Raw genomic sequence first — 25,897 nt, forward strand, 5'->3', positions numbered from 1 at the left:
TCATGGTGCTTTCAGGCAGACATCAGAATCACTTCTCCCTAAAGAAAAAGATTAGCAAAAGTCAAGAGAAGTTTGTGCAGTGTTAAAATGATAGTTTAACTCAAATTTGTAATATCCAACCCAATGCTATGCCTCAAGCAGCTATTGTTTAAAATGCCACCATAAAAAATAAATTACTAGACAGGAAGGAAAGTTAGCTACTTTCTAAATTGGAGTTCTATTTACATTTCTATGTCAAAGGCTAACTAGTCATTAATTTAATTCACATTTGAGTCTAATTATCAATTTATGTATGAGCCTGATTCCCTATCCCCCAAATTATAAAAACTCAATTTATCATAAATATTAACTGTAACAATCAAGGTACATCTTCTCACTCAAAACAAAATATTAATCTGTTTTCATACAAGAACAGCAGATAGATAGGGTCATCAATTTGCTGGTGCACACTCTTTAGCTCAGTATATTCACTAATAATATATTTGCTCAAGAGAATCATGAATGTCAGTAAAGCACCCAAGAGTACTAATTTGATTTCCTTTGTTACTGTAAAATTTCATTCATTCAAATACCATCAGCTCAGAAATCAGAATCACAGGAACTAGGCTACCATTAGCCTTTCTGTGCCAGAAGGGCAAAGGAGGTTGTTTAGTAAGCAAAAGGGAACAGACGACCCACATATTCCCTGAACTATCCCATCTTTCAAATCATATGTGCATAGGTTACTGAAGCAAAATGGTACTAGGTACTACTAAAGGGACTAGGAGGAATGAGATAGAAATAAAGAGATGAAAATATCCTGGCCTCATAGACTTTTCTACAGTTTTATTAAAAGTGTATATTACAGCATAGTAGAGCCTTTTTGCATAGTTACCTCTCATCTGATTTTCTGGCTGCAGCTACCTCCTTGTTGAAATTTTCTTATGATCTTCCTGCTGCTTATGTGGTCATGAATAGGTTGACCCCCTAAATCTAAGCTTCCCAAGTGTTTGAAAACTAAGCAGGTGTCCACACCTGTGGTACCTTGCGTACTCCTAGCTGAGGACTTCTCCACTGGATACTGCAGAGGTATTACAATGCCTTGATCTGGCTTCTGAAATGCTGAAATCAGATTCTTTATTTTCCGGAAAAATCTTTTGTGTACCCCAGGTGCTGTCTGGAAAATAAAAGATGAAAAAAGTATTCATTTGCCTCATGATGCTAAAAAAAAAAAGAAAGAAAAAGACCTATAACATGTGAGAGGGATGCTCAGAGAGGTAACATTTGTGTAACTTGCTCAAATATTTGAAAACATAAGGAAGAAATGAAAACAACATCCAGAAGAGCTTACTTTGCTTGGCTGAATTTCCTTGCAAGAGGAGCTAATGAGCTGTCATTGCAGTTCTCCCAAGGGTAGTACTAGTTTGTACAAGCTCTTTCTCACAGCCCTGCCCTTCCTGACTGCTACCCGTCATACATCCTGAACCTCTAAGGATGTACAGGCCATTACCCACAATGAATTCAGCAACAGAGGGGATGAAGTTAAACATAAAAAAAATGTATAGATCCTACAGGTCATTAACAAAAAAGCCTGAGAAATCAAAACAACAACCAACAACATGTCCCCCATCCTCATTTTATAATATCAAATATTACACAGGAAATTTAAAAAGTGACTGTTACGATACACACAACTGCATGGCTGGCCGATGCATATACTATTTTACGTCATAATACATACTGAATCATCCTTCATGTTAATTTTGTGTTCTTTGCCCAAATTGTTTGCATAGTCAGCCCTGCACCATGACAAGGTTTCCTCTATGACATGTAAATGAAAGACTATACAAGTTTATCTTTATTTATGTATTTGTTCATTTTTAAAGAGATCAAATTTGCAGGTGGCTGTTAAGAATGTATTCTTTCCTTGACATCTGTGCTCTCACAAGGACACTGCCTGAAATCAACATTCCCCACAAAGCTTATGAGCTGTGCTTTAGGCACCCGCTCAAAACTGTCATTTTACAGAAAATAAAATAGTATTGCTACGAGCAATTGAACAATGACTAGTTTTGCTTCTTTCTAGTTTTTTTTTTTTTAGAAAGTTGTTTTTCAGCTATTCCATCTGGAAGATTTTTGAGATGGGAACTGCTTGGTTTTTAGCATTTAAGGAGAAAATATGAGGCTGGCACACAGACTTCTGTCAACTGGACTTTAAACTCGAGATAACTGACTATCCAAAGTTACTCTTGGTCATTGCCTACTTTGGAGTGAGTAGGGAGTTTTCCAATATAAACACATGGTAGATGTTCTCTTTAGCTGTAATTTAGTGTTCATCTATCCAGTGTCAACGGACAGAAAATGGTCTCCTACCCATCCCTATTCTTATGATCAGAAGACCTAATTTTCTGCTGAGGCTTCATCTAAAAATAACATGGCCATTCTCGCAGAGACCCAAATAACTCTTTGGCTTCAAGACAGAGGCTGCAAATTACAAAGGCGTGCAAATGGCTACAAAATACCTCCTTACTTCTTCCTTAGGGCATTTTTTGATTTTTCAAAACACTTTCCCATCTCTTGCGTTCACTATTTCCTCGTGAATTGGAAGATATTGATTCTTCCAATTATTCTCATTTCACAGATATAAACATGTAACCTAATCATCTTGCATTGAAGTAAATTAATAAGCAGGTTGAGGTCACACATAAATCAGAAGCAGCAGAATTGTCTCTGCATTCCTTTCAGATTAAGACTAGACCAAGTAGTTTCGAGTGAAGCTGAGGTCACCTGCCAGAAGAGAGACTGCATATTTCCCCAGAGGGGAATCATTTGAAACCACACTTCATTTAGGCTGTTTCTTGTGGCTTATACATGTATTTTCAACAAAGGCATCATTTCTATGGAGACTGATAGTTAACACTTGATTATCAATGCTGACAGAGAAGACAATTACCACTGGACATAGAGAAGTAATTTGAACTTGAGATGCAGCATTTCTTTAGCAAATGACTGACCTAATTTATGATGCTTTGCTTAGGCTAATAAGTAATTCACTTACTAGCTAAGAATCTCCTGGTGACCAACTACCCAGAAAAGCCCAAAAGCACAGAAATTGGCAGAGAGGGAGAGAACAGTACACTTTTGACAATGAATTGCTGACAATCTATACTTAATAAATGATAATCAACAATTCATCATAACTTTAGCCTCCAGGAACTAAGTTAATGTCCTCAGTAATGTTCTACTTAAAATGAAATTTTCTGAATATTTTCTTTCATAATCCAATAGATTCAAAGTTCAATTTAATATCACATCTCTAAAACATGTCTTAAACTTACCTAAGGACAGAGGCTAGAATGTTCCTGACATGACCTTTTCTTATGGTATGTCAAACTAAAATGCTTTTCCTGAAAGTAGTACATAAGCCACTTACCACATTTTGGAAAGACATTTATCACACACACAAAAAAGCATCATGGCTACTATCCTGTCAGTGAATTCAGTTCTTGTTCAAATTTGAGCATTTCCCATACTGCCATCACTTAATTATCCATGGAAACACGTTTTGAATCACAGCTGATCTTCAGTACACTCTGGAGAACTTTCTTCCAGCCAGGTGATTTGAGCTCTGAGAATTGTGCACTACTTTAATATTCACCTTAACAAGAAGGCAAATTTTGTAGACAGAAAAAATGCAATATGCATTTCATGAAACAAAGATGTTTTTACCTATTTCCCATTTGGGGATAACCCAAGACAATCTTCTGCTCTCATGGTGCAAATAATTACAATATTATTATATAAGGAGGGTCAAATCAGATAATAGGATAAGGAATATTTATGCTCAATAGACCCTCCTCTGAAAATGTTTACAAATATGTAATGATGTGCTATGATGTTACATGCGAAATGGAAGAAAATGAATTATAAAATGTGTCTAAGAATCCATATCACATCCCTTCCTCCCAAGGCTCAAGGATCATTGAGGAAGAGAAGTGAAAAGAGTATAAAGCAGTGGAAAATTACAAGGAAACAATGTATTCCAGACACAGCAGGACAGCTTCACATATGAACTCACAGTGGTTATGTCAACACGCACAAGACCTGTGCAACCTAAGCCAGATCAAATCCAAGCATGAAGAGAGGAGGTGTGTACAAATTCCCACTTCTGGCAAGGAGCTGCTGGCAATTGATAGCTACCAGGAGAAGAAAAGCCAACTTTCTTTAAAAGAATAGCCCCTGGTAAATCAATCATGCTTCTGAGGAAGGCCACACATCCAAGAATATTTGGACAGCACAAATTGAGAAGACAGATTTATCAAAACAAAGAGTACACAAAATTTCCTGGATTGGGAGAGAGGAACAGATCTTGGAGGACAAGGGTAAATAAGATCAAAACATATTATACAAAATTCTCAAAGAACTAATTTTTTAAATCGCAAAAATATCAAAGATTTTTTCCATAAAAATATTTGTATTGCTCAGCTGAAGGGTATTGTTTGAGGGAAGAGGATTATTTGTGACCAACCCATACATAAATTTACATATATCAGGTACATACAACTCTTCTTCACAATAAATCAAATTGCTTATTTATTTGCAGTGACAGATTTTTTAAGAAACACAGTTTTGATTAGAAATGGTACTGATTTTTCCTTATATAGTATCTCAGTATTAATTATCCTGACATAAAGTAACAATGTGACCAGAGAGGAATATAGTACCATAGGGAAGAACACAACCAAAACACATTATAAACTAGTCTTATGAATCACATTACTATGTACAGTGAATATATGGCAATAAAAACAAAATTAGTTGGGAATATTTCTCAGGGGTATAGCACTTGCCTGGTATGCATGTGACCCTGGGTTTCAACACTAATCCTATTTTTAAAAATCCCTAAAAGTTAAAGACAAAACTTAAAATATAAAATTAACCAATGAATAAGATAAGAATGTACTTGAATCTATTCTAATTCATTTCCACAATTTAAATGTTTGTAATTTGTACTTTGCTTTTTTTCTTTTCAGATTTTTTTTATTTGAATTAGAAACAAGGTTGTTTTACATGCCAATCCCAGTTCCCTGCTCCCTCCCGTCCTCCCCTAACACCCCCCCAACTAAAACCCTACCTATCCATATCCTTTCTTCTATTCTTCCCCTGACTTGTACTTTGCTTTTTTACTCATAAATTTGTAAGACATTTTAAATTTTTTTCTAGCCTTTATAATGCCTTAAATACACAGACTAATTAAGCTACTAATAGAAGTTTATATTAACATCTATGTTTCCAAAAGATCATCGTGAAGTACTTCCACGATCAGGATGGACTATTATAAAGTCAGAAACCGACTGAAGCATATTCTACAATTGTGGAATCATGAAGTGGTTCATAAGATGGGTTATTCTATGCTACTTTCTACTAAGCTCTGTAGAAAGACTTCACTCATTCCTTGAACTGAACAGTGGCATTCAAATATGTTCAAAGCCACAAAAAACCTTTGTTCTGAGTAAATCTTATCAAACTCCCAATTCATAGGTAAACTAAAGAGAACTTCACAATTGAAGCCAGATAGGTACCCAGAAATACACCCCCTCACCTCTTCCTTTCCTGCAACCCCCTTTCCAGGGAGTCCTAAGATAGACGAGAACCACAATTTCTGAAAAACATCCCTTTAAAGCATTGGAATAGCAGTTAGGAATTTGTTGTGCATGCATGTATGAAACTCTCAAAGAACATTTTTATTAAATAAAAACTGCAATTTTCCCTCTTCTCTATCTGCATTATTCAGAGGCCTCCTTTGAGAGTCTTGCCTATGCACACAGAGCAGCATCAATTACCTGGATGCTTGGAAATGCCTCTATCTTTGAACTCTTGTGCTTGGCAACTTAGTACTGAACTATACACAATCATATTGTTGAGCAGTTTTCAGTAGTTTACATTCTTGATGCTAACTCTACAGCTAAGAGCTTCATTGCTTGCATTATCTTACACTCCTTGAAATGAGTCCTCAGAGTAAATGTTTATAGGCTCATTTTACAAATTGCTTCAATCAAAAGTAACTATAGGAAGAACCACACGGAGCATGAATGCATTGGACCCGGCCCAGGATCTCATGCTGCAATTTAATTCCCTGTTATATCTCCTAAAAGCTACTAGTGACTAATAGAAAATAGAAATTCCACTTGGTTTGTTTGTATCCATAACAGCACCAATGTACGTGTCAATATTATTCAGTATATGCTTTCTAAAAGTTTTTATAGGTACGGTAAGTAAGTTAGACATGATCCTTCAAATTTCTTCATTCTCCAGAGTGATAGCATTCCACACAGGTCTGGAACCAAAATTTTTAAAGGCTCCTAAGTGAATCACCAACTATGGAATTGAGTATTGGCCATTTAAATAAGATTAGTATTTTGATAATGTATGATATGACTTCTCTTTTATAAACAAACCCAAATTTCAAGCATTTTGCTGATACCCAAAGAAGCAAAAATAAATAAAAGATCTGTACCTCAGCACTCCAAGAACCTGTTTCTGTCTGCGACACTCGGTATGTATAGATGTAACCTTGATACCTGCGAAAGAGTACATTTCCATTACCAATGGTTTCCAGAAGAACAATGGATGCTCTAAACTTGAACTTACTTTAAAAGTTACATATACTGGATGTCACAGGAAGCAAAGTTGTTGAATTTAATTTGCTTGCATTTCATTTCAGCCCAACCACAGTTTCCCGTGATTTTTTTCTTAACTGTGTGAATTAGTACACCTAAGGATTTGTCTAGTAGAGAGACTAGACAAAAAGAAACTATAGATAGACCTGCTGTCACTGACAAAAAAATCATAAATTAAACACTTTTAACAAACCAGAGTCTTACTGTTTTTTAAGTGTACATAGAGTCTTAAGATAAAAATGGTTGACTGAAATAAGACCCAATTAAATTAACAGTAATACTGATAGTATTAATTATTAAAGTAATGTAAGTATATTGTGCTGTGAAATATAATTATTCTTATGATATTACCACCATAATAAATAGTAATATTCTATTACTATTTAGTAGTAACAGTAATTGAATTTTAAAAAGGAGTACTGCACCACAGAATGCTATCCAGCCTTTGAAATAATTAAGTTCTGCTATTTTCAGCAGTATGACTAGAACTGGAGGACAGGGTATTAAATAATTCAAGCACAGCAAAACAAAAAGTATATATTTTCCCTTATATGAAGAAGGCAAAATGTTGACCTCAAAGAAGTACAGAATAGAATCGTGGCTAATAGGGCTAGAGAGATGGGTGAAAAGTTAAAACACTTGCTTGTTGTAGAATATTAGTTAAAGATGTGTTACACTTGTTTATTCTGTGGAACATTTGTTTAATGATGCAAAGATATGTTGCATTCTTTTACGTTGCATTTGTTTAAATCTGTGAAGCTGTGTTACTTTGCCTTTCTAAAACACCTGATGGTCTAATAAAGATCTGAGTGGCCAACAGCTAGGCAGGAGAAAGGATAGGCGGGACTGTCAGACAGAGAGAATGAATAGGAGGAGAAATCTGGGAAGAGAAGATTGAGAAGCAAAAGGAGAAGAAGAGAGGAAACCAGGGGCCAGACACCCAACTACACAGCCAGTCATGGAGTAAGAAGTAAAGAAAGATATATAGAATAGAGAAAGATAAAAGGCCAGAGGGGAAAAAAATAAATGGGATAATTTAAGTTAAGAAAAGCTGGCTAGAAAAAAGCCAAGCTAAGGCTGGTCATTCATAAAAAAGAGTAAGCCTCATTGTCATTTATTTGGAATCTGGGTGGTGCACCCCCCCCCCCGCACCCCTGCAAGAGTAAAAAGCCACAAAAATAAAAAAGAAATATTTTGTTGCCCAGCATGGGGTTCTCAAATATCCCTAAGGCCTGAGAAAGCTGGAAAAAAAAGGATACAGCTCCTTTAAGTAACTCTGCCTTACAGCAAAGAACTTAAACATCATTTTTTGCATTAAATAGAAACAAAAACCTAAGTAAAAAGTGCCTGGCACAGTTCAGGGCACTGGCATTCTATAGCTTGGGGACTGAATGCAGTTCCTGGTCAAACACATTTCCAAGCAGGCCTCAAGCTTTAGGCTTGGCTCTCACAAATCCAGAAATGTGTGGAGCCAGTCAATAGAGCCATGCAGAGGATCCAGATGTAGTTTAGCAGTTTAAAGTTTGCTCACAAAGAAAAAAAAAAAGACTAGAGATATGCAATAAAAGAGATCCAGATGGAAAAAATCTCTAAACAGGTTGCAATATGCAATCACATATGCTTCAGAAAGAAGAAGAAATGGCTATAGACAGTCACAGAAAGAAATAGTATAAAATAATAAAGTCTTTAAATAGCAAGTAAATATAATATAAAAGAAAAAACACATAAGATGGGAATTACACAGGGAATCTGAATGCTATATAATATTGTGTTGTTTTTTAATTTTTTTGATTGCTGATAAGCAAAGGAGAGCTGCCAAGAGACCTGGAATTTAAAGAGGGCCTGTTGAAATAAGCCAGCCTAGATATTTTAGGAATGCCTTAACTTTAAAATGGAAGTAAAAAAATGAATTTGTAAAATAGAATTTAAAAGATGTACTGCTTTGGAAATGCAGTTTTGCCTTTGTTTTCACAGGAAACAAGAGGCTGTGGATTCCTTCAGGATTGATATAGATCAGCTTTGATCAGGGGAGACCTCCTGAACCTTGACAGGTGATATCTATCAACAAATATTACAGCTGGTCTTCCCCGGACTGGGTCAGTATCTCAAATTTCCCAAGGATCCCTAAAGATGCCTTTGCCCACAGACAACAGGAAACAGTCTCAAGAAAACAATGCCCACATTCCCAAATGTTGGTGTGAGTGGTCTTTGCTTATTTGGTGGGTTATGGATGTTTGTTATCATTTAGGAGAATATATGAATATAGAATAAAAGACTATTATTAATTTCCAATATTTTGCATTGTCTTGGAAGATTGAGGCAAATTTATCTTGTTACACCGTATATATGTTTCTATTCTTGTTTAGGCACTGTGCTTATGCAGCTCATTTAAAAATACAATGTATAATTAAGAAATGAGGTTAGTAGTCATCTGTAATAATCTAACTTATAGTCGCATTACAAGGTTAAATAGATTATTTAGATAGATAAATGGTCTTCAAAAACTTCAAAGACCTATAGAATATGGCACTTAAAAAGTTTTGTTAACATGGGGCTTTTCATGACAATGAAACACATCTGGCAGTACCAATTTATTTCTGAGAAGATGATTGGCATCGAAGGAACTATATTTGGAGCTTCGTGTCAATGTCACAGGGCTAGCTATTTGGGCAAGAAACTGCTTTGCCTTGACTGCTGACAGTATGCTGGTATAAACTGGACATGCAGTAACTAATAAATTTGCCCAAACAAGGCCGGACAGTGCTTCAAAATTTCTTAAGAGTTTGCCAGACATTCTGCAGGACATGTAGGAAAGTGACTGATGAACTTTGCCAATGCAACATAGGACAATCCTTCAAATGTCCTGCCTCACTGAGAAGTCTGCTAGATACTCTAGGTCAGTAGGCTGATGATGGATGCCCCAACGTTACAGAGGAAGGTTGAGTGACTGTCCAGGCAGCCAAATGTCTCTGATATTAGGTAATATTACATCCTTCTGGGTTTTTGTTTGTTTGGTTGGTTTTGGTTTTTTGAGACAGGGTTTCTCTGTATTGTTTTGGAGCCTATCCTGGAACTCGCTTGGTAGACCAGGCTGGCCTTGAACTCACAGAGATCCGCCTGTCTCTGCCTCCCGAGTGCTGGGATTAAAGGCATGCACCACCAATGCTGGGCCCTTCTGGGGTTTTTGATGAAGTTTAAGACTAAATAATTAGAGTTCCTTAGTTATGAGAGAAAGTAAATTAGGTATAAAACTTTGGAGTCACTAAGACAGGATAGATAATGGAATATTTTCTCTAAATTTGCCAGACACAAAAGGACTGGATATTGTGAATGTAATCCTTACTTAATAACTGATCTTATTGTATATAGTCTATGTTAAAGTTAAAACCTTTCATTTTTATTTAGACAAAAGGGAGACTTGTTACTCTCTAAGAGGACTCAGATAAAATTCCCAACACCCACACAATAGCTACCATTGGTAGCTCCACTTCCAGGGTATCTGATGCCCCTTATTTCCACCAAGAACACCAAGCAAGCACATGGTGCACATACATACATGCAAGCAAAATACTCACACATAAAATAAGGTGAATAATCTAATAAAAATTAAAAGAATGATAATTAACAGATTGTGGAAAGTATAGAGGATTAGAATAGTTAATTGAAATGGGATACTGATGTACAGGAGGAGTCAATTTTAGTATTCTCCATGACAATGGCTAACAAAAACTATAATTATGTATTTCAATATTGCTAGTGAGAGTGATTCAGAGCATTACCAACACAAATGAAGTGAGAAAAATAGCAGTCACCCTAATTTAATCATTAAACATTGTATACATGTGCTGAAATATCACATTGTATGCCACAACTATGGACAATTATATGTAAATTTAAATTATAAAATTAATGAGAGAAAAAATTAGCTAATACTTCAAATCAGTTTGTCCTTTCAAATGTGGTAAATATTGACTCCATTATTCGAATCATTGGTATTGTGTTTCTCTTTAGATGAATTCTACTCTATGACAAGGCTTTTAAATGTGATATTTGTCTGTTCAGTTGCCACAAACAATACCATAGACTGAATGTCTTAAATAAAAAGACGTTGTTGTTCACATTTCTGGAAGCTAACTCCAAGGGCAAGGTACAAAGAAGGTTTCTTTCTTGGGTCTTGACTCATGAACACCAGAAAATGTTCTCTCGCATTATTGTTAAGCCACCAATAATATTAGATTTGGCTCTATTTATTTTTATTTACTTATTTATTTGACACAAACTGTATGAACTCTGGGCTAGTTCGAAACCCATGATTATCCTGCCTCAACTTGCTGAGGTTCTGGATTCTATCGACACATCACCACACATGCATGCAAACTCCTCTTTAATGACACAATTTAACCTTTCACTCTAGAGATCTTCTATGCAAATATAGTCATATTGGGAATAAGGCTTAAACTTATTTGGAGACACACAGTTCAGACAACAGCAGTCTATTACTGGCCCCTAATGTTTTTGCATTATAGGTAAGCTGAGAATTCCTACATTTAAAAATTATTCTTCATTCAATTCATTTCTCTCCTTTAGTTTTACTATAAGCAATGTTGAATAACCAAGCCATTCCTTCAAATCTTAGCTTAGAAATCTCCACAGCTAGGTTAAAGGTGGAAAGACAGCTTTGTGGCAGATTGCTTGCCTAGCAAGGGTCGTCATCAACATTACAACAGAAAAAGGAAAGAAAAAAAGGACTATAATGTTCCTTATATGTATATATTTTCAGGGCTGATCAATTGACATTGGATAACCAACTGTTATGCTATTCCCTGGGGAAGCTAATTTCTTCTTCTCAACAGAATGAGCAGGTTGTATCTATGTATTTAGGGAATACAATTAATGGGAAATGGCTATGGATTTGAAAGAGACCAAAGAGGAGTGTATGGGAAGGTTTGCAAGGAAAAGAAGGGAAATAGTATATTATATTGTAATATAAGAGGTATAAGCTAGACAACCAATTTCATTGTTCACAGATTCTGTCTTCCACAAAATTATAACACAGCCTACTCATGTTCTTTGCTACTTTAGAACAATGATCATATTTCTTCCAATTTTCAATCATTTTCTCCTCATTTCCCTTCTGAGATTTCATCAGAATGACATTTAGCACCCATAATTTTTATGTTTTCATTTTTTATTATAATATAATTACAACATTTATCCCCTTCCTTCAGTACCTGAAAACACTCCCATATAGCCCTCCTTATGCTCTTTCACATCCATGGCCTCTTTTTCCATTAATTGTTATTGCATACCAGCATACATACATACATACATACATACATACATACATACATACATAATACTACATACATACTACATACATACATACATACATACATACATACATACATACATACATCCTGTTCAGTCCATATAGTGTCACTTGTATGCATGTTTCCAGGGTTGGCTGCTTGGTATTGGATAACAAATTGGTGTGCTGTTCCATATGGAAGACTGTTTCTCCTATTCTCAGCATTTCTTTGCTGCCTATAGTTCTTGAAATTTTACCAACATTTTCTTCATGGCAATCTGGGGAGTGAGGATAAACCTCCAGTTTCTCCCAGTGACCAAAGCATTTTACTATGTTACAGCACCACCTGTAAGATTTCTTGATCTCTGTCTTAGCTTACTGAAGTTATTATAACAACATGCCACAATTGGGTGGCTTAAACAGCAGACATTTGCTTGTTACAATTTTACAGCCTGAGAGTCCAAGTTCAGGATGCCACCATGGTAAATTTTATTCTGAAGCCCTTTTTCTTGGCTTATAAGCAAGCACCTTCATTGTGCTTATGTGGCCTTTTGTCTGTACATGTGTCCTTCCTCTTCTCACAAAGTCACAGAATGTATGAGACTATGGTTCCATCCTTATAAACTCATTTAATTTTAATTGCCTCCTCAGGCCCTATTACAAACTAGAGACACTTAAGGTAAGGGTTTCAATACATAAATTTTAGAGGTATAAATTTACTCCATTGTCCATGAACTGCATCTTTTGGACACTCCAAAAGACCTATTTTTATATGATAAAATGAATTTTATAAACGAGGAAACTGAAATGTTGAGAAATAAAATAACCAAAGCAGACCAGAGACACAATAAAAATGTTAGTTGGATTATGCTCATTTGATTCTCATGCTATAATGGATATGGATTTATTGCACATCAATGGTCATGATACTAAAACTTAATTTGCTTAATAAACTTTTAAAAATGTGTGCTTAAGTAAGTTGATTTAACCAGTATGCAAAATAATGAAGTGATGCATATTCAGTTATTTTGGTGTTTTGATTCACGTATATATTGCATAATGTTTAAATCAAGACAAATATATTTATCCAACCATTTGTTATTTCATTGAGATATAAACATATAATGTTTTAACATGCAATCTATTATTAATGTACAATTTTAACATACAATACATTACTATTATTTATCATCATCCAACTGTGCATAAGCAAATCAGAAATTCTTGTTCCTACTTTACTATATTGGCTAATTTTTTGTCAGTTTGATGCAAGCTAGGGTCACGACTATCAGCCTTGCCTGTAGTCAAGACTGTGTCGGCAATTTCTTGATTAGTGATTGATGTGGGAGGGCCTAGCCACTGCAGGTGCTGCTACCCCTGTACAGTTATATAAGAAAGCAGGCTAAGCATGCTGAGCAAGCCATGGGGAACTAGCCAGTAAGCAGCATTCCTCCATGGTTTCTGCTTCAGTTCCTGTCCTGATCTCTTGCCCTGACTTCTCTCAATGATGAACTTTAAGCTAGAAGGTAAAATCAACTATTTCCTTCACAAACTGCTTTTGATCATTGTGGTTTCCACAGCAATAGAAGGTAAACTAGAACACTTAGTGCACACCAATCATTCATTCCCTAGCCTACACTCCCTCTACCTTCCCAATAGGCAACCACACCACACTACTCTTGGTCTCCAAGGGAACAATGATTTTTATATTCCATATATGAATAAAAACATGTAGTACATGTCTTTCTGTGTCTATCTTACTTCATTTAGTATAATGATTTCTAATTATATATACATTTTGCAAAGAACAGGATTTCATTCCCTTTATGGTTTATGTCTCCATTTTCTTTATTCATTCTTCATTCTCATGTTGTTTTCATTTTTTGGCTATTGTAAGTAGTGCTGTAATGAATCTGAGAGTTGATATGTCTCTTTGATATACTGATTTCATTTTCTTTGAATGTATACTCAGGAGTGGATAACTGGATAATGTGGTAGTTCTAGTTTTTTGAGGATCTTCTATGCTGTTTTCCATAACAATTGTCCTAATTTACATTTCTGTAAATAGTGTGTGATGTTTCCCCCTTCCTACCTCCTCATTAGCATTGTTATCTTTGCCTTCTTTGCTATAATAGCGTTTATTATCTATCTATTTTTACTGGATGGATGGAATAATCTTGTGGTTTTCATGTTCATTTCCCCGGTGATCAGTGTACTGAACACTTTTTCATGATTTTCTTTTTTTTTAATTTATTTATTAGTTCTAGTTAGGGAACAAGCTTGTTTCACATGTAAGTCCCTTCTCCCTCTCCCTCCCCTCACCCCCATCCCTACCCCCAACCTACCCCCACCCCATCCACCCACCACTCCCCAGGCAGGGTAGGGCCCTCAATGGGGGCTCTGCAAAGTCCACCAAATCTTCCTGTGCTGGTCCTGGGCCCTTCCCCATGTGTCCAGGGCCAGAGTGTAACCCTTCACGTGGGACAGGCTCTCAAAGTCCCTTCTTGCACCAGGGAAAAATACTACATGATTTTGTTTTTTATAATGATTTTTTATTTTATATGTTTGATAATTGTGCATGCAATTGTATCTGAACTATGTGTGTACAGAGCCCATGGAGGCAAGAAGAGAGTATTGGTTCACTTGGAAGTGGAGTTACAGACAGTAGTGAGCTGCCATGTGGTTGCTGGGAACCAAGCCCAGCTCCTCTACCAAGAACAGCCAGTGCTCTTAACCATCTCTCCAACCTCTCAAAATTTTATTAATAAATATTTCCTTAGTAGAAATTAAGGTAACTTTATGCTGAATTTTCAAACAAATTTGAATTTGGATATAGAAAAATAATCCTGGTCTCATTTACTTTATTTACTGTTGCTGTTCTTAGGCACAGGATTGGGTCAATACGAATCTTTGATTACGCAACATACTAAAGTCTATTGAAATCACTGTGTTTAAACTTAAAAGAGCAGATGATACTAAATTCTTAGAAAGAGAGGGTTGTGCTTAGTTCATTGGCCACATTTGGCATTAAATCCCTTTAGAATGAAAAAGTCTTTAAATATTTGAATTAAATTGTTACACCTTTAATCAATATCCATCAGTACTAATTACCTAATGAACTACAAAAGACATTTAAAACACTCTAATCCGGTTCATTTGACTTGGGAAATTGAACAAAGGGTCAATTTAAATGTTGGTGTGATCATAAAACATATGTTTTATTTTTGTAATGTATCTTTACCAGAATATCTGATTCATATATAATGTGCTTACCATAACATAATATAGATATTTCACTGTTAAGATCTTATTTTTAAGTAATTTAAATCTGCTTTAAAGCACACCAATTTCAGTAAGTGTTCTACAGGGAATAAGACAAGAGCTTTGATTTCGGTTTTTCACTATGAGAACTTGAAACATGGGCTTTAAGGTGCTTTCTTGAAGCCATCCAGCAAAATGGAGGTGGAAGCAGGGCCCTGGGTTCTATTTTTCCCTTTGGAAAGTAATTAATTAGAATGATGCACAATAAATTGAAGGGTGATGAAGAAATACCAGTGTTTAAAATCTCAACAATAGAGCTGGGAGATAACTCAGAAAGTACAGTGCTTGCCTGCCAAGAGGAAGACCTAAGTTCAATCCCATGAACCCATGCCATGCATGATGGCATGCACTTGTAGTCTCAGTATTGGAGAAGCAGAAATAGGGTCACTGGGCAGCCAGCCTAACCGAGTTGGTGAAATTCAGGAAAGTGAGAATCCCTGTCTCAAAAAGTCAAGATGTAGAACTCCTGAGGAAGGGCACCAGAAGTTATTCTCTGGCTTCCACACACATGTGCACGCAAAACTGCAAGCAGTTATTCACAAACACAATAATTTATACACCAACTCAATAATCTATACACAATAATTTACACACAAACTCAGTAATTTAAGCAAAATGGCAAGCAACCTGTTTTCCAGAATCTAAACAATGGACCTCAAAATATACAATGGATATAGCTCCTTACCATCATTCAGCTTCATTTAGTCAAAATAAATGAGTATGTTTTGAAAATTGTTTCCTAACGAATCTGATCTTATCTCACTTTCGGTTAAGCAGCAGGAACCTGAGTACCACTTCAAAAGCTCTTACCTTCTTCAGTCTCCAAACAAGCTGGTGTCAATGGCACATCCATCTTCTCATGATTAAGGTATCTAATAGTAACAATTGCTCCCACCCTAAGTCCTTGAGTTCTGAATGAACAAACTTGTGTCTCTTCTAAATAAATGAGCAGTATTTGACTTCTGCTTTTAAGTCATAGCACTTGCTAATCAATGATCCTCTGTAGACAACTCTCCTAATAATGTGCCATGGGTGGGAAAAGTCCAAAGCAGAACTCAAATTGTATTCCTAAGGTCACAGCATTTGTGAGCCACCTGATATGGGTGCTAGGAACCAAACTCAGATCAACTGGAGGAGCAGCAAATGCTTTTAACCAATGAGTCAGCTCCCTGGCCATGGAATATGCTTTTTTTTAAAGCAACATATAGCCGGGTGGTGGTGATGCACACCTTTTAATCCCAGCACTCGGGAGGCAGAGGCAGGCGGATCTCTGTGAGTTCGAGGCCAGCCTGGTCTACAGAGTTAGTTCCAGGACAGCCTCCAAAGCAATACGGAGAAACCATGTCTCGAGAAAAAAAAATACAAAAGCAGCAACATATATGCTCTGTCTGTAGAAAATCACTATTATGGGGGGAAAGTAAGACGTGTTAATAAAAGCTGTAACAGTATACGTATCTTTTTTTCCAAATAACCTTGTTTATTTTCTTACACTCCGGGGAAATAAATGAAAAGTACAAGTAAGGTTTCAATAGATAACGTAAAATTAAGCTAGCTACCCCAAACAAGTAATAATTACTCAAAATAAGGGAATAGTTTTTAGATATGTCCTCAAAAATGTGTGATTAAAGTAGAAATAAATTTGCATCAAAATAAACAATTCTTCAGAAACAGGGAAATAATAGTTAGGAGCATACCTGCTGAATGGGAAACCTTTGCAAACCTGACAAGGGTTGGTATCCATGATACCTAAGATTGAAAAAAGATTGAAAGTGGTCAAAGGATACTCTCTCAGCCTAGATACAGGGGAGGGCCTAGGTCCTGCTCCAAATGACACGACAGACTTTGATGATCCCTCACGGGAGGCCTCACCCTCCCTGAGGTATGGATGGGAGGTGGGATGGGGAGATGGTGGGGAAAATTGGAGGACAGGAGCAAGAGGGAACTTGGATGTAAACTTGGTATGTAAAATAAGATTGTCTTTAATTTAAATAAAAATAATTTTAAAAAAGACAGTGGGCAAAGGACTGGAACAGACTTTTCACAAAATAATACATACAAAATGACCAACAAATGCATGAAAAAGATTCAACATCATTAATCATTGGAAATGAAAATTGAAATCACACCTGTTCAAGTGGCTCTTACCCAAAAGATGAAAAATAAGTATTGTGAGGATGTGGAGAAAGAGAACACTTGTACACTGTTGGTGGGCATGTAAATCAGTGGAATGATTATGGAAAAGAGGAAGGAGATTCCTCGAGAAATAAAACTTTTAAAAAGTATTGCATGACTCAGCTATAGAATGACAGGGAGTGTATCCAAATGAAACTAGTATGTCAAAGAGTCTGCTGTGTTCAATATCGTGCTATTTATATTATAAAGGCTAAGGAATCAATCTTAGTGTGAAAGAATGGATGAAGAAAATGTGACATGTGACCTCATATGCTGTCCCTCATATAGGAATTTAGATTTTAAAACAAACAAACATGGAAATAGAAAATAAACTAGTTGAGAAAAAGAAAAAGACCAAAAGAAGAGGAGATGGAAAAGGGTGTCAGAAGCACTGAATGCTGGGATTTGAACCCAGGTTCCTGGAAGAGCAGCCAGTGTTCTTAACCGCTGAGCCATCTCTCCAGCCCCTGTACCCTATGCCTTTAAACTGTGTTCAGATTAGCAATGGGCAAGTACAAAGCCACTCAGCTTAATTTTTTTCTTTTCTTTATAGGTATGTGTGATGGATAGAACTTTGCTTAAAACCAACAAAACCACAATAACTTTCTTTATGTCAATTAAAGGACTTCTCAAAAGAAAAGCTGGAAGTATATATGACTTCTACATCACATTGAAAATAATTCAAGCTAGTCCCCATGCTCTCATCTACATGTCCTAATGCTATATATAACACTTAAAACACAATCATGCAATAGATTTTGAGGGGCCTTTATCCTTTTTTCAGGCTGGTATGGAACTCACTATACAGTCCTCAAACTCATAGTAATCCTCCTGACTCACCTCCCAAGGGCTAGGATTGCAAGCAGAAGTTACCATACCTGCTGTAGCTAAATTTTAAACAAATATTTTTTATCCAGATTAACCTCCCCATGTATGCAAAGTCATCATTATCAAACCTGTATTTTCCTTCAAGAGGTTTCTGAAGGTTCTGTTGTGGAAACTTCATTCTTTTGGAGGGGATATGAATTTTCAGTACAATCTAAATTCATTCAGTATCAAGACTAATGGTAAAACTATGTTAATCCAAGGCAAAAGAAAGTTTCAGAAACTTGACCAGTGTAAAATGACCAGATAAGAGGCAGTGTTGACTGTATACTCAGAGGGTCTTGAAAGAAGAAATTGACTCTTAATCCCCATTGGATGGGACATTTAGATTAGTGGCAACGTATTAACAGTTTTGTGTTAAAGGAAATCTCAGATGTATAATCCCCCCCTAAAAAAAAAAAAGGGATGAATCTGTTAGGACACTGGACTAGAACTGTCTGCTAAAGGAGAAGATAGGAGAGGTAGCTGAAGAGAAAACAGCTGAGGAGAGCCCAAGAGGGGGTTAATACAGACCTCCTCTATGTTTAAACTAAATGGCAGATTTAGATGAATCTTGAAGCTTCAATTTTACATTGTCAACCAGAGTCAGATTTTAACACATTTGTTAGTGAATTGCCCGTATTGAAGTTTATATGTGACAAATATTACTGGGATGGCTTTTGGGCTCATTGGACTATTAATAAATTCTACATGGAAAATCCAAAATAATGTCAGTGACCCAACTTATTGTGAAGATATGACACCAATAAGAACAGCCAGTAGAATTTCAAAAGCAGATGTCTAAGTGAGCAAGATGGCTTGGAGTGTAAAGACACTGGCCGCAAAGTCTGAGAACCACATGATATAAGGAGAGAACCAACTTCAGCAAGCTGTCCTCTGACTTACGCTGTAGCATGCATGTACTCACACACACACACACACACACACACACACACACACACATAAATGAGTAAATAAATGAGAAATCTAAAATGATGTAAACTAAAGTGGGATTTCTCATTCAATTTTATAATCTTGATTTATTGTCATACTCTTCTTTGCCACACTGTTCCCTGCTATTATAGCTGATAAGCTGGAATTTTATTGTAGTATATCTCTACTATTTCTTGAATACAGCTGTGTGGTGGGCACTTTATTTCCAGTCCAAGGGACTCCATATCTACTATAGAGATATTTGCTCATCCATTTTCATTGCTGCTCTCTCTATTCACAATAGCTAGAAAATAGAAAGAGCCCAGATGTCCATCAACTGAAGAATGGTTAATAAAAATGTGATTTGTTTACCAATGGAATGATATTCAGCTATTAATAAAATGAAATTTGCGGGTAAATATATGGAGCTGGATGTAGCTATTCTGAGTGACCTAACCTAGACTCAAAAAGACAAACATCACAGGTTTTGTCCCATTTGTGATTGCTAGCTTTAATCTTGAGATTTTTTTTAAAAAAATCTTATTTTACATACCAATCCCAGATCCTTCTCCCTCCAGTCTCCCATGCCCCTCTCCATCTCTCCATCCCACCTCCTCATCCACTCCTCAGAGAGGGTGAGGCCTCTGATGGGGAATCATCAACCTCTGTCATATTATTTGGGGCAGGACCAAGGCCCTCCCCCCTTTATCTAGGCTGAACAAGGTATCCCTTCACGGGGAATGAGCTACAAAAAGATGTATGTTTCATTAGCAATACTCACAAAGGTCATGGAATTACTAAGGGACCATGTATGGCAACTTTCAAGGGAGGAGAGACAGAATACACAGGTATAAATAATCAAAAAGGAATACTGGAACAGGAAAGACTAAATTGGGGTAGGGGTGGGAAGGCAGGGTAGAAGATATAAAGGGATAAAGAACACTAAAGACCTCTCAAAAAAGTCATCTACTAATGACTAGTACATTAGTAAATCTACTAATATAGATGTTTCCTAAAATATATACCTATACACATATATAAATGAGTTAAAAGGGATTTACTCTATAACAAGGCAACAACTAGACATGATATATTACCAAATGAAATGCCTAGTATCAGGAATGGATTTTGTCTCTTTTTTTTTTTGAGTTGTTGGCTAGTGAGCTCATATAGACCACCAGACATTCCAGGCTATTGCCAATCCTCTTGGTTACCCTTCAGAACTTGACAGTAAGACCCTATTGCTGACAACATCACATACTTGAGGCAAGAATCATGGGGAAGTCAAACTGGTACAGACCTGAGAGCTTCAACTCTATGGGCTATCTCATGGGGCTGGAAGGTACTATGCATGCTACCAAAGGAGAAAAGTAATCATCAATTTGGCCCCTCGAAAAAGACAAAAAATAACTCTCTTATCCAAAGACATATATGAAAAATTGCCTCATTACGTGTTTTCCAGACTAAAGAATTATAAATGTGCTTCTTCTTCCAAATCTTTCAGCAGAAAAGTAAAAAAAAAAAAAAGTCACCTAGCATATAGGGATGTTAATTGTGGAAATATGCTATTTTTCAAGTTTATTTTTAAAATGTTTTAATTAGTTTTTGAGGCAGCAGTACTTAGTAGCTATCCATATTGAAGTAAAAATTGTGAGGGTATTACATGTACCTCAATGAAAGAAACTTGATATTCCTAGAAAATGGAAGAGAATAAAATCTTATACCATATCTTTGACAAGAGTAAATTCTTTAAAGATGAAAATTTTCTTGAATTTACTATAGATATTAATTTAATCCAATCTAACAAAAACATTTTCTATTCCATCACAAATAACCAATATATGAGAATGCCTAATAGCTTTCTAGTATGTTTGAAAGTTATGGTACACTAATTCAATTAAGATAAGCACAAATAGATCAACTGAACCAAATAGTCCAGAAACAATAACAATATTGTAAATATTCAGCTCTTTTAGTACTTGGTAAAATAGCCTAACAAATGAAGAATGGAAGTTTAATTTAGTAAACTATGTTGGACAACTGATAACTACCTGGAAACAAATCAAATTAGGTCTTTTATTCCCTGAAAAATAAAACTCAAATGAAATTAAAGGATAGAATTAAAATTAATAAAACAACATATTTAAAACAAAAACTGAAGTTTTATGCATCTCTGGGAGCTGGAAAGCAAAGGGAGAGATTAAACATGAAGAAGCTGAATGAGGCATTTCAGTACTAAAAGTTTTAAATAACAAACAGCAAACTGAGAAAGGAGGTCTGCAACATAACAAGATATGTCTGTGTACTTGGGCATTTGTGTGTGTGTGTGTGTGTGTGTGTGTGTGTGTGTGTGTGTGTGTGTGTGTTTGTGTGTGTATGCATGCACAAGTGTGTTTATGAAAAGCAGTAAGATCCAAATCATTAACTGTTAAAAGTATGCAAATAGCCCATTCACAAATGGGAAAACATAGTTTAACAACCACATCAAAAACATTCAGTGTCATTAACAAAATCTAAAATATGAAAAATGGAGTATAAATATAATAAAAAATTAGAAATCAAATTTCAAAGGGAATTATTTTTAACAAGAATACTCATTGTTAATGAAAATTACACATATAAACTAGAATATATGTTTATGGTAATCATTCATATGTACACTATATAACTGAAAAGTATTGAATGATTCAGGTGTCAAAATAAAAGGCTGATGGAAATGTATGAAATTGTCAAAAGGCAAAATTAGTCGATAAGAAATAAAATAGGTTGGTCAAGAAAAATATGGTTTATTTACAACTTAGCTGAACTAAAATACAACCCTTATAAAATAATGTCTTGAATTTCTTTGTGAAAATATTACGTATGGATCAGCTTTTATTTCATACAACATGTAAATTACAGCAAAATGTAGTGAAAGCATGTACATGTTCAAAAGTATTCATCTTATTAAAAAATAGAAGAAATTTTACTTAAAAGTTAATAGTAGTTGCCTATAAGTGATTTTTTTCCTTTGATTCCGTTATCTATGTTTTCATATTTTAATATCACAAATAAGTGTAAAGGACTATTTGGACAAATTATTTTAATTCTAATTACATTTAGAGAAAATAATTGGAAGAAAAGCTTTGTATTGTTGATGAAGAGTAGCAATTATATAAGTGGAAACCTTTTACAATGTTTGAAGCATTCTGTTTTTTAAGAACCTAACAGGAGAAAAGGCCCTGTCTGAGGACCACGGCTGGGATTTCATCTGGGAAAGAGGAATATATAGTTGGAAAGTACAATTGGAAACATACAGTTAAAATCGAGTAAACTGAAGTTGAAGCAAGCTTTCTTGGTTAATGGGAATAAACAAAAGATAGAACAAAGTGGCACTGAGTTAACTGCAAGTATTGCATGTTTGTTCAAACACATATGATTCTATTTATTCCTACTCTGTATCATACAACCCAGTATTTTGAATTAAGTGTGCATAGTTTGTTCCAAAATAACATTTTGCGAGTACCACGGAGTGCCAGTAAGAGAGAATGAAATATGTATGTGTATCAAAAGGGACACCCAGCTCCAAAATAACTAAAGAACTAATCAAAGGCAAAGAATCTTGACTCTTCCCTCCACAGTAGCCTGGTCATAACTCGGGAAAAACCATATGACAGGAGGAGAATTCTCTACTTCTCTATTTTCATGGGAAAATTAGTCAACAACAACAACAAAACCTTGCATTTACGCAGCATTCACCTTCAGTGAAAACTAAAATGATGAGAAATTCCTTACATGGTCCTGACCTACCTGCCTAAAAACCTAAGAATTCCTCCCTTCAGGTTTTTACTTACAGCAATCTTTTTAACAGAAAAGAAACAGATTTCTGTTTTACATATATGGAAGATGAAATGCCCAGAGAATCTGAGTGACTCCCTAGAGCCCAAACCCTGGCCTCTTGTCAGCCCAAGGCTCTTTGTAGTAGAGTACAATATGCCTTAACAGTTCATTCAGTTACTTACAAATCGTTTGCTGAGTGCCCATTATATACCAGGGAATGTTTCTGGTACTGGGGACAATATTTGTTCCTTCATGAAGGTATTTTTGTGGTAGAACACATACATAAGTAAACAAGCTAGCAGAAAGTTTAAAGGTCCTTGAATAAAAATAGTGGGATAGCAACACGGACAAATGTTAGAATAATCAAGGGGTGAAGATTGAACAGAAGGTGTAAAATCCTGAGTGGAGCAGGCATGGTGACCTTCAGGAACAAAGGTGGTCTATAAAGTAGAAGTCTTGGGTATACTGTCTCCAGCTCTCTCCCCCCTATTCAGGCTTCATTTGAACCTTCATTTTTGCCTTTAGTTTAAGGAGCATGCTACTTGACCCGCTGCTAAGTCAAAGCAGCTCATTTCATTCACCATCCTCCATCTTCTGACAAGAAAAAAATCAAACCAAGGATCTTCATTGGCTTTTCTTGTCCTTCCTAAGGTTCCACTTGAGAACGTAAAGGTCCAAGCCCAAGGCTGATGTCTAGCTCAGTGCAAAAGCAATTTCCAGTAGACATAAAATCCTGGGTTCTGTCCCCAACACTGAAAAATTACTTTTCCACATATTTAACTTTAAGCCTTTATGATAAATGTATTTAACCTGATCTGAAAACTGCCACAAATAAGACTTGGCCATTTAAAAAAAAAAAACCAATATACAATGGCAATCCTCTCACATCATCCATAATTTAATCTTTATTTTCTGTCCCAGAAAGTACTTCAAAATTTTGTAGTGTATCATCATGTCCAGAACACATTACAAAGCATTTTCCTTTGTTTCGTTTTTATGTAGACTCTACTGTGCTAGAGTGAAGATTTTGTGAGTTTTTTTTTACCCTGCTTTCAGTAATGCTTGAGCTAGGTCCTTTTGCAGAAATGCCTCCATGAGTACTGAAATAAATTGTTGTCCAAAAAGACAATAATAATAAACTAAAGCCAATAGCTTACAGAACATTTGCTCAGTGCCAAGCCCAGAGTGTACTTGTTTTTAAAAGCGTGGATTTACTTCATCTTTACAGTCCCTTTAATAAATAAGAAAACTCAAGGACTAAGAGATTGATTTGCTGAGACAACAAGCTTAGAGGCTGACTATAGTAGGATTCGATCTCAGATCTGCTTGGCCGGGGAGGTAGAGAGCCGAGATGCAGCTCCATCTAGTTCAAAATGGAACAAGAGGCTGGAAACAGTCCAGACAAAGAGCAAAGAGGAATTGTTACATTCCACGTTTTTAAACTCCTTGGCCTCTCTTATAAAGGAAGGCATCTCAGCAGCTCCAGAAAATCCTCACTCTAGTACAGGAGAGGCTGCCACAAACACACTGGTGAGACACAGTAGATGAAATCCCCAGTAAGCATCCTATACCCAAGTACTACCCAAAACAGCCTTGAGCTGGGTCTGGGGAAGCCTTGGCACCAGGCATGAGAGATGAAGAATACTCAAGAGTCCCTGATGCTGTCTGTGTCCCTGACTACCTTAACTAAAAGCTGTAACCCTGTGCCCCCTGCTTCCAGGCCTCCCCAGCGGGTAAAGGCAGGCGTGCTACCAGACTGCCACTACCACAAGGTACTCACAAAACACACAAGCAGTACACGCCAGGAACACTCTCACTGTCTCTTAGCAGATAGCTTCCATCCAGCCCCGTGGCGAGCAAGAGCTTCTCCCCAGTCTCCCTGCTGATTTTGCCATGGTACACAGTCACTGCATCCATGCCTGGTGGACTCTTGTACAGGCCCAGAGGAAGACGGTGAAAGGGAAATGCTGCTGCTGCCTTTGCTGCTGCGGTGGTTACCAGTCACAATCAGCCACCTGACTCCCAGGGCAGCCAGGATGAAAAAAAGATGAGCGCCCCAACAACAGGATGTTGTCTACCTGCCTTAAAACCTCTTCTCACACTTCAATTAAGGCCAGCTCAGCAGTTTAGCAGCTTCAAACTCGTCGTGGGGTTTGATCACCTGCTCCTCCTTGTTGGTGAGGGGGAACACTGGAAAGGTGAACACTTGTAGTATTTGAGAGATGAAGAGTACTCATCTCCGGCAGACCTTGCACAAAGATGAGAAATTTGGTGATGCTTTTGTTCTTGTGTAGTCCCTGCAACCTGCAGAGCCATCAGCGATGACTTGCCTTAACCAGTGTACAAAAGAATCAGTGATAGAGGTGGCATCATAAGGGGCAGAAACAGACTGACAAAAGAAACGCATAAAGACACTGGGACAACAAAATCATGACAGAACACGCTCATGAGGCTTCCACAGCACCTCCAAGTATTTGTGAACTGTGTGTATTTGGGACTAGATCTTCCTGAACTAGCTTCCTTTTCTTCAATGCTAATAATGGAATGAATCCAGGGCCTCACAGATGAACCCTTCTACCACTAAGCTATATGCCTAATCCTTGAATAAGCATAGGCTCAAGCAAATATTAATTTTTAACTTAATATTGTGTTCAAGATCCAAAAGTATCAGCTCAGTCACACAAAAAAAAAACCATAATTGTGCTAAAAAAAACTATTCCAGATTGATCTAGCTGAAGAGTTTAAGAAGAGCACATCCTTTTATTGGTGCTTCTTAGTTTTCTTTAATTCCTGAGATTATAATTACGACATTTCTTCCTTC

At 36.4% G+C, this 25,897-nt stretch overlaps 1 protein-coding gene across 2 annotated transcripts; it reads right to left on the reverse strand.

The window, feature by feature from the left end:
- Sh2d1a (SH2 domain containing 1A) lies at positions 1 to 24,993 on the reverse strand. 2 transcript variants are annotated; one of them, XM_027433523.2, is made up of 4 exons: positions 24,857 to 24,993; positions 6,497 to 6,560; positions 1,024 to 1,156; positions 1 to 38 (listed from the first exon to the last, which is right to left on the reverse strand). In XM_027433523.2, exons 1-4 carry the CDS (start codon positions 24,991 to 24,993, stop codon positions 1 to 3), a joined length of 372 nt encoding a protein of 123 aa, XP_027289324.1. The 2 variants fall into 2 exon arrangements, with proteins under 2 accessions (XP_027289324.1, XP_027289323.1); XM_027433522.2 differs by having other exon boundaries at positions 1,015 to 1,156.
- Between the last annotated feature and the right edge of the window lie 904 nt (positions 24,994 to 25,897).

This window comes from Cricetulus griseus, chromosome X (genome assembly GCF_003668045.3).
Source record: "Cricetulus griseus strain 17A/GY chromosome X, alternate assembly CriGri-PICRH-1.0, whole genome shotgun sequence".
NCBI lineage: Eukaryota > Metazoa > Chordata > Mammalia > Rodentia > Cricetidae > Cricetulus > Cricetulus griseus.

What these genes read in the sequence shown, in the direction of transcription:
- Sh2d1a (XM_027433522.2), bottom strand. Translation starts at nt 24,993, where the DNA reads ATGGATGCAGTGACTGTGTACCATGGCAAAATCAGCAGGGAGACTGGG. An exon ending in GTGTACTGCTTGTGTGTTTT is followed by an intron (nt 6,561 to 24,856) that starts GTGAGTACCTTG and finishes ACTCTTTCGCAG; the next exon opens with GTATCAAGGTTACATCTATA. An exon ending in GAGTACGCAAGGTACCACAG is followed by an intron (nt 39 to 1,014) that starts GTGTGGACACCT and finishes CTTTTTCTTTAG; the next exon opens with GGAGAAGTGATTCTGATGTC.